Source organism: Hyla sarda, chromosome 1 (assembly GCF_029499605.1).
Source record: "Hyla sarda isolate aHylSar1 chromosome 1, aHylSar1.hap1, whole genome shotgun sequence".
Taxonomy (NCBI): domain Eukaryota; kingdom Metazoa; phylum Chordata; class Amphibia; order Anura; family Hylidae; genus Hyla; species Hyla sarda.
The window spans coordinates 435382553-435396874 of NC_079189.1; the positions used below are offsets into that span (position 1 = coordinate 435382553).

Below are 14322 nucleotides of genomic sequence, written 5' to 3' on the forward strand. Positions count from 1 at the left end.
ATCTGTCCCTTCAGATTTAGTAATTTTCATGACATTTTTGAAAATTGCTGCTCTACTTTGAAGCCCTCTAATTTTTTCAAAAAGCAAAAGTATGTCCATTTTATGATGCCAACATAAAGTGGACATATTGTATTTGTGAAGAAAAAAAAAATTTATTTGGAATATCCATTTTCCTTACAATTAGAGAGCTTCAAAGTTAGAAAAATGCAAACATTTTCAACATTTTCATGAAATTTGGGGATTTTTCACCAAACAAGGATGCAATTAACGCCGAAAATTTACCACCAAAATAAAGTAGAATATGTCACGAAAAAACAATCTCAGAATCAGAATATTCGGTAAAAGCGTATTCGTGTTATTAATTCGTAAAGTGACGGTGGTCATAATTGCGAAAAAGGGTTCAGTCCTTAAGGGTTTAAGAGGTTAAAAGGGTACTCCGGTGAAAAACTTTTTTTTTTTTTTTTTTAATCAACTGGTGCCAGAAAGTTAAACAGATTTGTAAATTACTTCTTTTAAAAAATCTTAATCCTTCCTATACTTATTAGCTGCTGAATACTACAGAGGAAATTATTTTCTTTTTAAAACACAGAACTGTCTGCTGACATCATGAGCACAGTGCTCTCTGCTGACATCTCTGTCCATTTTAGGAACTGTCCAGAACAGCATATGTTTGCTATGGGGATTTCCTTTTACCCTGGACAGTTCCTAAAATGGACAGAGATGTCAGCAGAGAGCACTGTGCTCATGATGTCAGCAGACAGCTCTGTGTTTGAAACGGAAAAGAATTTCCACTGTAGTATTCAGCAGCTAATAAGTACAGGAAGGATTAAGATTTTTTAATAGAAGTAATTTACAAATCTGTTTAACTTTCTGGCACCAGTTGATTTAAAAAAAAAAAAAAACAACGTTTTTCACCGGAGTACCCCTTTAACCTCTTAACCCCTTAAGGACACAGCCCTTTTTCACCTTAAGGACTGAGCCCTTTTTCGCAATTATGACCACCGTCATTTTACGAATTAATAACGAATTAAAATACCCCTTTAAGGACCAGGCCAATTTTCATTTTTCCCTCCTCTCCTTCTAAAAATCACAACGCTTTAAATTTTGCACCTAAAGACCCCTATAAGGGCTTGTTGTGTGCATCACCAATTTTACTTTGCAATTACATCACTTATTTTATAAAATAATCTGCGGCAAAAAAAAAAAACGTATTTGTAGGGTGAAATTTAAAAAAAACGCCATTTTGTAATTTTTGGGTGCTGCTGTTTTTTACAAAGTGCACTTTTCGGTAAAAATGACACATTATCTTTATTCTGTAGGTCCATACCGTTACACGGATACCCAATTATTGTACATTTTAGTTTACTTTACTACTTTAACCCCTTAAGGACCAAGCCCATTTTCACCTTAACCCCTTAAGGACTCAGCCCATTTTGGCCTTAAGGACTCAGACAATTTAATTTTTACGTTTTCATTTTTTCCTCCTCGCCTTCTAAAAATCATAACTCTTTTATATTTTCATCCACAGACTAGTATGAGGGCTTGTTTTTTGCGCGACCAGTTGTCCTTTGTAATGACATCACTCATTATATCATAAAATGTATGGCGCAACCAAAAAACACTATTTTTGTGGGGAAATTAAAACGAAAAACGCAATTTTGCTAATTTTGGAAGGTTTTGTTTTCACGCCGTACAATTTCTGGTAAAAATGACATGTGTTCTTTATTCTGAGGGTCAATACGATTAAAATGATACCCATTATTATATACTTTTATATTATTGTTGCGCTTAAAAAAAATCACAAACTTTTTAACCAAATTAGTACGTTTATAATCCCTTTATTTTGATGACCTATAACTTTTTTATTTTTCCGTATAAGCGGCAGTATGGGGGCTCATTTTTTGCGACATGATCTGTACTTTTTTTTGATACCACATTTGTATATAAAAAACTTTTAATACATTTTTTATAATTTTTTTTTTAATAAAATGTATTAAAAAAGTAGGAATTTTGGACTTTTTTAATTTTTTTTCGTTCACGCCGTTCACCGTACGGGATCATTAAAATTTTATTTTAATAGTTCGGACATTTACGCACGCGGCGATACCAAATATGTCTATAAAAAATGTTTTTTACGCTTTTTGGGGGTAAAATAGGAAAAAACGGACGTTTTACTTTTTTATTGGGGGAGGGGATTTTTCACTTTTTTTTTACTTTTACTTTTACATTTTTTTAATTTTTTTTTTACACTTGAATAGTCCCCATAGGGGACTATTCATAGCAATACCATGATTGCTAATACTGATCTGTTCTATGTATAGGACATAGAACAGATCAGTATTATCGGTCATCTTCTGCTCTGGTCTGCTCGATCACAGACCAGAGCAGGAGACGCCGGGAGCCGCACGGAGGAAGGAGGACCTCCGTGCGGCGTTATGAATGATCGGATCCCCGCAGCAGCGCTGCGGGCGATCCGATCGTTCATTTTAATCGCGAACTCCCGCAGATGCCGGGATCTGTATTGATCCCGGCACCTGAGGGGTTAATGGCGGACGCCCGCGAGATCGCGGGCGTCGGCCATTGCCGGCGGGTCCCTGGCTGCGATCAGCAGCCGGGATCAGCCGCGCATGACACGGGCATCGCTCCGATGCCCGCGGTTATGCTTAGGACGTAAATGTACGTCCTGGTGCGTTAAGTACCACCTCACCAGGACGTACATTTACGTCCTGCGTCCTTAAGGGGTTAAGGACCGGAGCGTTTTTTGCACATCTGACCACTGTCACTTTAAGCAATAATAACTCTGGGATGCTTTAACTTATGAATTTGATTCCGGGATTGTTTTTTCGTGACATATTCTACTTTAGCATAGCAGTAAAATTTCGACGATACTTGCATCATTTCTTGGTGAAAAATGCCAAAATTTCATAAAAAATTTGAAAATTTAGCAATTTTCGAACTTTTAAACTCTCTGCTTGTAAGGAACATAGACATACCAAATAAATGATATACTGATTCACATATACAACATGTCTACTTTATATTTGCATCATAAAGTTGACATGTTTTTACTTTTGGAAGACACCAGAGGGCTTCAAAGTTCAGCAGCAATTTTCAAATTTTTCACAAAATTTTCTAAATCTGAATTTTTTAGGGACCAGTTCAGGTTTGAAGTGGATTTGAAGGGCCTTCTTAATAGAAATACCACACAAATTACCCAATTATAAAAAAAACTGCAACCCCCCCCCCAAAGTATTCAAAATGACATTCAGTAAGTGTGTTAACCCTTTAGGTGTTTCACAGAAATAGTAGGAAAGTGAAGGAGAAAATTCAAAATCTGCATTTTTTACACTGGCATGTTCTTGTAGACCCAGTTTTTGTATTTTTACAAGGGGTAAAAGGAGAGAAATCCCCCCAAAATTTGTAACCCAATTTCTCTCGAGTAAGGAAATACCTCATATGTGTATGTGAAGTGTTTGGCGGGCGCAGTAGAGGGCTCAGAAGGGAAGGAGCGACAATGGGATTTTGGAGACTGAATTTTTCTGAAATGGTTTTTGGGGGACATGTCACATTTAGGAAGCCCCTATGGTGCCAGAACAGCAAAAAAAAATCCACGTGGCATACTATTATGGAAACTACACCCCTCAAGGAAGGTAACAAGTGGTCCAGTGAGCCTTAACACCCCACAGGTTTTTGACGACTTTTCGTTAAAGTGGGATGTGTAAATTATTATTATTTTTTTTTTTTACTAAAATGCTGGTTTTCCCCCAAAGATTACATTTTTAAAGGGGTAATAGGAGAAAAAGCCCCCCAAAATTTGTTAGGCAATTTCTCCTGAGTACGAAAATACCCTATATGTGGCACTAAACTGTTGCCTTGAAATACGACAGGGCTCTGAAGTGAGAGAGCGCCATGCGCATTAGAGGACTAAATAAGGGATTTGCATAAGGACGGAACCGGATGCAAGAATGACACTTGCCTTCGATACCAAAAATACCCTATGGCAGTGTTTCCCAAACAGGGTGCCTCCAGCTGTTGCAAAACTTCCAGCATGCCTGGAAAGTCAATCACTGTCCGGCAATACAGGGAGTTGTCTTGCAACAGCTGGAGGCTCCGTTTTGAAAAGTGTCATATGAGAAATTTTTTATTTGGGGGGGGAAGGGGGGGTCTGTGTAGGGGTATGTGTATGTAGCGTTTTACTTTTTATTTTGTGTAATGTAGTATAGTGTGGTGATTTTAGGGTACATTCACACGGCCGGGGTCTACAGCGAGCTTCCCACTGGGAGTTTGAGCTGCGGCGGAAAACTTGCTGCATCTCAAACTTGTAGCAAGAAGCTCGCTGTAGACCCCGGCCGTGTGAATGTACCCTGTACATTCACATGGGGGGGACGGACGCAAACGTACAGCTGTTGCAAAACTACCACTACCAGCATGCCTTTTGGCTGTCCGTGTATGCTGGGGTTTGAAGTTATGCAACAGCTGGAGGCACACTGGTTGCAAACACTGAGTTTGTTACTTAACTCAGTGTTTCGCAACCAGTGTGCCTCCAGATGTTGCAAAACTACAACTCCCTGCATGTACGGTCTATCAGTGGATGCTGGGAGTTATAGTTTGCAACAGCTGGAGACACACTGGTTGCGAAACACTGTGTTAGGTAACAAACTTCACAACCAGTGTGCCTTCAAAAACTACAACTCTCAGCATGCAGAGACAACTGAGGGCATGCTGGGACTTGTAGTTATGCAACAGCTGGAGGCATACTACTAGCACTTCCAGCATGCCCTTTGGCTGTCCGTGCATGCTGAGGGTTGTAGTTATGCAACAGCTGGAGACACACTGGTTGCAAAACACTGAGTTTGTTACTTAACTCAGTGTTTCCCAAAAAGGGTGCCTCCAGGTGTTGAAAAACAACAACTCCCTGAATGCCCAGACCGCCAAAAGACATGTTGGGAGTTAGTTTTGCAATATCTGGAGGGTCACAGTTTGGTGACCACTGTGCAGTGGTGTCCAAGCTGTAGCCCTCCAGATGTTGAAAAACTTCAACTCAAAGCATGCCCAGACTGTCCAGGCATTCTGGGAGTTGTAGTTCTGCAACATCTGTAAGAGCACAGTTTGGACACCACTGCACAGTGGTCTCCAAACTGCGGGCCTCCAGATGTTGCAAAACTACAACTCCCAGCATGGCCAGAAAGCATTTGGCTGTCTGGGCTTGCTGGGAGTTGTAGTTTGGCAACTCCTGGAATGCAGCAGTGAAGATCACTTACCACTGATCTCCACTGCTGCGTCCCCCGCTGCCTCCGCCAGTCCCGTGCTGTCGATCCGGATACCGCCGCTGGTCCCGGCACAATCACCGGTCCCGGGACATGATCGCTGGTCCCGGGACCATCCGCCATCTTCCCCCCACTCTGCCCCGACATTCAGGGGCGGGGCAGAGCGGGGATTTCACCTCTAACCTCCCGCCCCCCTCCTGCCATTGGTCGCTAGTCCTAACGACCAATGGCAGGGGTTTAGGAGCGAGGTGGCAGCTGCCACCTCGCTCCTATCACTCAGGATGGATCGGAGCGGTCTCTGACTGCTCCGATCATCCCTATTTTCCGTGCGATCGGGTCACCAGAGACCCAATCAGCCCGGAACCCCGCAAGTCATTGTCATTAGTCAGTGACTAACTGACTAATGACAACGATCTGCAGCAGGAGACCAGTCTGATTGGTCCCCTGCTGCATAGTGCCATCGGTCAGCTGTCCAGGACAGCTGAGATGACGTTTCTATCACCATGCCAACGGACATGGTGATAGAAAACGTATTGGACGTGTATACACGTCCATTTGCGTTAAGTCACAGAAAAAATAGACGTGTATTTGAGGGAAGGGGTTAAAAAAAATTAGAACTACATACACCATGCATATTTAAAATTGTCATGTTCTGACCCCTATAACTTTTTTATCTTCCGACATACGGGGCTATATGAGGGTTAATTTTTTGCACTGTGGTCTGTAATTTTTATCGGTACCATTCTTGTTTTGATGAGACTTTTTGATTGCTTTTTATAAAAAAAATTATGGTATATGAAGAGACCAAAAATGCACAATCTTGGACTTAGGTATTTTTTTTACATGTATGCCATCAACCGTGCGGTTTAGTTATCCTTATATTTTAATAGTTTGGACATTTACACTTGCAGTTGTACCACATATGATCTTTTTTTTTTTTTATTTAAAAAACTGGAAAAAGGGGGAAGGCGGATTCAAACTTTTATTACGAAGGGGTTAATTCACTTTAATGAACTTTTTTTTAGCCTCTATATGGGGATATAACATGCAATCTTTTGATTGCATATACTGATCAATGCTATGCCATAGCATAGCACTAATCATTGTTATCGGTGCTCTGCTGCTCAAGCCTGCATGGCTGACTGGGAGCATCAGAACACCAATTGGATGGCGAGGAGGCAGGTAAGAGCCCTCCGCCATCCTCTCAGCTGATCGGGACATCACGGTTTCACCGCAATGGTCCCGATCAGCTCCGCTTTCAACACCATGATTAACTTAGATTGCGGCCTCTAAAAGGTTAATGCCGGGCATCAGCTTGATCGGCAGTGCCCGGCATTAAAGGGGTTATCCAGGAAAAAACTTTTTTTATATATATCAATTAGCTCCAGAAAGTTAAACAGATTTGTAAATTACTTCTATTAAAAAATCTTAATCCTTTCAGTACTTAGGAGCTTCTGAAGTTAAGGTTGTTCTTTTCTGTCTATGTGCTCTCTGATGACACGTGTCTCGGGAACCGCCCAGTTTAGAAGAGGTTTGCTATGGGGATTTGCTTCTAAACTGGGCGGTTCCCGAGACACAAGTCATCAGAGAGCACATAGACAGAAAAGAACAACCTTAACTTCAGAAGCTCATAAGTACTGAAAGGATTAAGATTTTTTAATAGAAGTAATTTACAAATCTGTTTAACTTTCTGGAGCCAGTTGAGAGAGAGAGATATATATATATATATATATATATATATATATATATATATATATATATATAAAAGTTTTTTGCTGGATAAGCCCTTTAACCCTGGGTCCTGGCTGCTGATAGCAGTCGGGACCCACAGGGTTCGAAGCGTGCTCAGTTCGTGAGCACGCTTCAAACCCTGCTAAGGGGACCAGGGCGTACATGTACGCCCTTTGTCCTCAAGTACCGGGACGTGAGGGCGTACCTGTACGCCCTTGATCCCCAACAGGTTAAATACTGGATGAGGACTGCCATACTAGTAAACATTATGCCTTATGCAGATAGCTAGCTTTGTAGGTCCAAGTACAGAAGAACACAAGTCTATACCTCGACATGCATCCATGTACATATGGAGGTATGCAGACTTTTATTTCACACAGGCTCATATTAAATCAAAGCAATTGCTGTGTTTTATTGGATTTCATATTATCACACTGTACTGCACTAAAAGCATTGGGGGACATTAATCAAAATCCGTGGTGAGGAAAGGTAAACCAGTTGTCTATAGACATCAATCACTTTGCCTCTGTTTGAAAAGGCTTCTGAAACATAAAAGAAGCAGCCGTTTGGTTGCTATAAGTAACTTGTAAACTTTTCCTTTGCCCCATATGGAAGCAGAGTATGGGACTTCTGAGATTCCACATGCTGCAGTACAGGATTCATGAACACAAAACTGTCATATAAGCAGTAGCCATTAGAGTTAAGTAGTAACAAGTGTATCCAGCTTCTGTTGTCCATTTCCTTGAGATTTCTCACTCACTATGGCTATTACTGTTACAAAATGCAACAGAAGATTGACTTCTGATAGAAGACATACATTTGATGAAGTTGTTCAGTGCCATGCACTATAGAAAGATCTTACATTTACCAAGCTACTTACCATTTCAGGAACATGCGGAAAGAGTCCTTTCTTAGACCTGGCTGCTCTTCAAAGATCTTCTCTTTTAATACTAAACCTTTGCTATAGCGACAGTCTCTCTCTAAAGCTTTGCAGATGAAGTACAAACAGGCTGTAAACAAAGACAAGGGTAAGATCATGAAATGGTCATAGTAAAGCCTCCAGAGAAAGAGACACTCATTGCAGTGGCCCTTCACCTTGCGTTGCAAAGTAGGGTCCCAAATGGTTGGGACAACCCCTTTAATCTGCAATAAAAAAATTCTTTCAAAGGATTTTGCCCTTGATACAGATGTGTGTCACTTTGTAACTACTTACTGCTATAGTCACAGATAGTGTAAAGGACAGTGACCAGGTTATCCAAACAAGGCCAATGATCGGGATTACACTGAAGTCCTTCCTCAAATGCATGTCGTGCTAGTGGAATGCGTACTAGGCGAAGGGCAAGCCGACCAATTTTATACCACAGATTGACATCAGTAGAATCTAACATGACAGCCTGTGATTAAAAAATAAAAATAAAAATACAAATGTTAAAAATAGTAAATAACAGCAAAAAAAAAAAAAAAAAAAAATATTCATTATCATTTTCATGTGCATGATTTAATTCTGTTAAATTCAGCACCATTCATACTGTCATGACATGTCAAGTGATCACTGACAACATACTTCTAGGTTATATTCCATTGCAGTTTCCAAGTCATCTCGCTTTGCTGCAAGCTGAGCCAAGTTTTTATATGTTGAATACTTTAGCATTAATCCAGGATGCTTTAGACCTTCTCTTTCTTCACCTAAAGGTACAGCCTGGAAAAAAATAAAAAATAAAAGAACAACTTTTTATGAACAAATTTATTATCATAACAAGTACCCAAATCCTGGGAATTGAGACAACAGCAAGTAAGAAATAGGAATATATATTGAAACTTTGGTCAATAGTATATACATAGATATCATGGGAGAAGTGTAATATAAAGGCTCAGATTTATCAATCTGCCTGAAACCAAAATGGTCTGGTAATCCCACAACAACCAATCACATCTCAGCTTCCATTTTACCAGAGTTTGCTAAGATATGAAAGCGGAGCTGTGATTGGTTGTTGTGGGCAGTTTTAGTTTCAGGAAGATTGATAGATCTGGGTCAATGTCTATGTCTGAACAGTGCTATAAACCATTTTTTAAGCAACTGACTCTCAATGGCCGTAGCAAACCATTCTGATTCAGGGGCAACTAAAAGACTGTAGTAAAACTGTCAAAAACATGGAAATACAAGAAGAATAAAAATAGAGACAGACAGTGAAATTATTTCACTCACTTCCTGCAGAAGACGGGTATCTAGCAGCTGGTGATAGGCCTGGGAGGACTCATCATAGCGGTCAAGCTTCTGTAGGTCCAAGGCCTTGTGGTAAAGTGCAAATGCCTCAGCTTCCTGTAAACAAAAGAATAAACCAATGATACTGCATGTATGGACACTTTATGAGAACCTAATAAAATGGCAATGCTCCTCTCACCTGGGCCTCTTTGGTCTGTGTTTTATGACTTTTAAAGGTTTCTTCATGTTCTCCTTCTACAGTAGAGGCAGCATTTAGGGCTGCTATACGAATCTAGTAACACAAGAATGCAAATAAGAGGGATCTAAAAACAACACTTCGCATTTATGTGAACTAAATGGTGACTTGAATTACCATTGTGAAGGATTCGGTGTGTTGTTACAGCTATGGACAGGTATCCATTCTAAAGAGTAAAAAAAGAAAGAAATTTAGATGAATGTTAATGTGGTTAAAATCTCCAATTATGAAATAATCAAATAAGATAAACATACCGAGGGGTATACCAAAAGGGCAGTACCTCTGTCTGAGGAGGGATTTCTTAGACACATGGGGAGGGGAAATTAGATTTATCAAAACCTGTGCAAAGATCACGTCTTTCATTTTTACAAAGGCCTCTGAAAAATTAAAGAAGCGAGCTGATTGATTGCTATGGGCAACTGAGCAACTTTTCCTCTGGACAGGTTTGGATAAATCTCCCCCTGGGTGTTTTTCATCTTAGACCCAGGGTGCCAGAACAAGATTTTACAGATGGGAGTACCCTGACCCTTTGCTAAGCAAGAGCTATCGTTAGGCCCAAAGGTACATTTTAACTACTTAAAGGGGTAGTCCAGTGGCGAAAAACTTATCCCCTATCCTAAGGATAGGGGATAAGTTTGAGATCGCGGGGGGTCCGACCGCTGGGGCCCCCTGCGATCTCTCTGTACGGGGCCCCGGCTCTCGGCCCAGATAGCGGGTGTCGACCCCCGCACGAAGCGGCGGCTGACACGCCCCCTCAATACATCTCTATGGCAGAGCTGGAGATTGCCGAAGGCAGCACTTCGGCTCTGCCATAGAGTTGTATTGAGGGGGCGTGTTGGCTGCCGCTTCGTGCGGAGGTTGACACGCCCCCTTCCCGCGGGCTGTCGGTGCTCCGTACAGGAGATCACAGGGGGCCCCAGCGGTCGGACCCCCCGCGATCTCAAACTTATCCCCTATCCTTAGGATAGGGGATAAGTTGTTCACCACTGGGTCACCACTGGACTACTCCTTTAAAGGAGTTCTCCAACTGAAATCTTTTATCCCCCGCTGTTCCCCAGCTGTAAAACTATACATAATAAACTTTCACTTACCTGCCTACGATCCCCCATTGTTCCGATATCGCCGCCCGTGCTCCGGTCCCTGTCAGCTTTCTCTTCCTGCGGGTCGGTGACTTCACTCTGCGCTCAGCCTATCAGCGGCTGCGACGGGACATTGCTGCGGCCGCTGATAGGCTGAGCACAGAGTGAAGTCACCGACCCGCAGGAAGTGGAAGAGACCGGGACCGGAGAACGGGCGGCGATATCGGAACAATGGGGGATTGTAGGCAGGTAAGTGAAAGTTTATTATGTATAGTTTTACAGCCCGGGCACAGCGGGGGTTAAAAGTTTTAGCTTAAAGAACTCCTTTAAAGGCTCGCACCCCACAGCGCAGTTGTTATACAGCGCAGCCAAGAAGAGTGCATAGGAACAGCGTTTGCGGGTGAGTTCCAGCAGCTATCAGCCGGGGCCTCACCGATAATGGCAGACATCAGCAATTACGCTGCTGCGTGCCATTAACCCTATAGATGCTGTGATCAATGCCGTTCACAGTATCTATAGTGAAACCAGAGGTAGGCGTATTGCAGGCGTATTGCACCCCCGCTGTGCAATTGTGAGGGTTCAATGATATCAAATGGCCGTCAGAGGTCTTTTAACTCCCTACAGTGAGCAGGATTGCAGATCTTCTTTGGGTGCGCTCACACGGCCGTTTGCCCCGTTTTTTTTATCCCTGTTTTAGTTCCGTTTTTGCAGATTGTAAACGGATTATAAATGGTTTAAAAAAAATCCCTTTCATGTCAATGGGATTTTTTTACAATCCGTTTACATCCGTGTGCACCCGTTTGCACTCATTTCTGTTTTTTTCATGGAAGAAAAAAACGGCACATGCAGTATTTTTTCTTACGTGAAAAAAACGGAAGAAAACACGGACATCATCATTTTAACATTGAAGTCTATGGCAAACGGATGAACCTTTAATGTCATCCGTTTGCACCCGGGTTTAAAATATCCGTAATTACATCTGAGCATGCTCAGAAGAGGTGACATCAGCAGACTCCTACAGTGTTGTGGGACTACTACTACTCTCATCATGGAAACAAGTCTGTTCCATGATGGGAGTAGTAATTCCCCGGCTGCGGGAGTCTGCTGGTGGTTGGGGGACTACATTAGTGTTTGTACTACTATCCCCATCATGGATCAGACTCTGTTTCATGATGGGGGTAGTAGTACAGGGGCTGAGGAATTGATCGCACCGGGTCTCACTTCTGATATCCGATCAGAAGTTATTAAGCAGGGGAGCGGGCGGCATGGTCTGCAACCCTGTGATCACCGATGTATTTTACTTTATGCCGCGATGCTGCTGATAGAATACTATTCATACATCGCGCTGCAGGGGCATATTATATATAAGTGCTGGGGGGCCAGATATATAGTATTATCTGCCCCCACAGCACTTCTATATAATATGCCCCTGCAGCGCGATGTATGAATAGTATTCTATCAACAGCATCGCGCCGCCGGCGGCTGGTGCGATGCTCTGCGAGTAAAATACTATTCACAGATAGCACTGCAGTAATGACATATGCGCCAGAGGGGGGTCACATAAATGCGCTGGCAGGGGGGGTATATATTGATAATTGTGCTGGCGGGGGTATATAATTACAAATGCGCAGGCGGGGGGTCACATATATATATACTGCGGAGGTATATATTTTTGTGCTGGCAGGGGTGATATCTTTATAAATGCGCAGGGGGGGCTAGATATATAGCGCTATATATCTTGCCCCCCCCACAGCGCTTTTAATATACATTCTCCATTTTAAAAAACCCTGCAGGGAGTCCTGATTGGCTCCTCAGCACGGGCCATTCAGAGCTCCCCACGGGGAATTTAAAAATGAAAGTAAAATACATCTGTGATCGCAGGGTTGCGGACCATGCCGCCTGCTCCCCTGCTTAATAACTTCTGATCGGATCTCAGAAGTGAGACCCGGTGCAATCAATCCCTCAGCCCCTGCACTACTAACCCCCATCATGGAACAGAGTCTGTTCCATGATGGGGGTAGTAGTACAAGCACTTATGTAGCCTCCCCAGCCGCCGGCAGACTCCTGCAGCCAGGGACTACTACTCCCACCATGGAAACAAGTCTGTTCCATGATGGGAGTAGTACTAGTCCTGGCTGCGGGAGTCCGTAGGTGGGTGATTTTTTTCATAAAAAAAAAAAAACGATCAAAAACGGTTACAAGCGGTTCAAAACAGATACCCGTTTGATCAGCCGTTTCTATCCGTTTTTTTTTTTGTTTTTTAAACGGAACGGGGGCAACCGGCCGTGTGAACGCACCCTTATGTAGCCTGGGGAACCAAGCTGTACAAGAAGATCGCAGATAATACTGATCAGTACAAAGTTATAACATAGTATTAAACAACTTAACAGTACATATCAATCTAATGATTGCTATTAATAGTCCCCTATGGGTACTAAAAAGTGTAAAAGAAGTAGGGGTGTGAATCGCCAAGAATTTGGCGATACGATTCAAATCGCGATACCAGTGTGGCGATTCGATATATCCCGATATATGGCGATACCGTCTAGTTGACGATACATCGCGATATATCCCAATACATCGCCCACCTGGGAGCATTCATAGATCCCAATAGACACCGCTGTCAGCTTTGACAGCGGCGATCTAGTACTCCGGCGCACACTTTTCTCATTTTATCCCATCCGGGCTGCAAAAGAAAAGAAAACACACTTTCTCTTACCTGCCAACGAGTCCCCGGAGCTCCGGTACACTCTGGTACAGGTGTTCGGTCCCCGGGCTGTATTCTTCTTACTTCCTGTTAGCCCGGCACGTCACACGGAGCTTCAGCCTATCACTGGCTGAGGCGGGACATCGCTGCGGCCGGTGATAGGCTGAAGCTCCGTGTGACGTGCCGGGCTAACAGGAAGTAAGAAGAATACAGCCCGGGGACTCAACACCTGTACCGGAGTGTACCGGAGCTACGGGGGCTCGTTGGCAGGTAAGAGAAAGTGTGTTTTCTTTTATTTTGCAGCCCGGATGGGATAAAATGAGAAAAGTGTGCGCCGGACTACTCCTTTAATAGCCAGCCGCGGCGATCGCCGCATGCTGACTATTAGCGGCGGCCCCCGGCTACTGAAATCAGCCGGGGGTCGCAGAGTACGGAGCGGGCACGAGTCGGAGCCCCCTCCATACACCCATAGCGCCACCGTGTCAGATCCGGCCTGCCCGGCTTTCACAAATGTGGAACTTGTATCTCCTGATGCCCGGGACATGCTGTTCCGGGCGTCAGGATATAAAAATTCCACATCCCTAAAAGAATCGATTCAAAAATATTTTGAATCGATTCAGTATCGGCAAATGAAAAAATCGCGATAATCGCGCGAGTCGATTTTTTCTTACATCCCTAAAAAGAAGTATAAGAAATGTTTTTAAAAATATATAAAAAGGCCTCCACCCCATTAACCCCTTAAGGACGCAGCCCTTTTTCACCTTAAGGACTGAGCCCTTTTTCGCAATTATGACCACCGTCACTTTACAAATTAATAACGCGAAAACACTTTTACCGAATATTCTGATTCTGAGATTGTTTTTTCGTGACATATTCTACTTTATTTTGGTGGTAAATTTTCGGCGTTACTTGCATCCCTTTTTGGTGAAAAATTCCAAAATTTCATGAAACTTTGAAGCTCTCTAATTGTAAGAAAAATGGATATTCCAAAAAAATTTTATTTTTCTTCACAAATACAATATGTCCACTTTATGTTGGCATCATAAAATGGACATACTTTTGCTTTTTGAAAAAATTAG

The 14322-nt window shown here is 42.7% G+C and overlaps 1 protein-coding gene across 8 annotated transcripts in view; it reads right to left on the reverse strand.

The window, feature by feature from the left end:
* The window catches only part of CABIN1 (calcineurin binding protein 1), a 203796-nt gene that overhangs the window by 185518 nt on the left and 3956 nt on the right, over positions 1-14322 (reverse strand). For all 8 annotated transcript variants that reach the window (XM_056531139.1, XM_056531153.1, XM_056531173.1 and 5 more), the window contains exons 2-7: positions 9575-9623; positions 9401-9493; positions 9205-9318; positions 8563-8697; positions 8212-8392; positions 7879-8008 (exon numbers count right to left, since the gene is read on the reverse strand). In XM_056531139.1, coding sequence (XP_056387114.1) covers positions 7879-8008; positions 8212-8392; positions 8563-8697; positions 9205-9318; positions 9401-9493; positions 9575-9577 — 656 coding nt within the window. In that variant the 5' untranslated portion in view covers positions 9578-9623. The remainder of the gene's footprint in view (positions 1-7878; positions 8009-8211; positions 8393-8562; positions 8698-9204; positions 9319-9400; positions 9494-9574; positions 9624-14322) is intronic.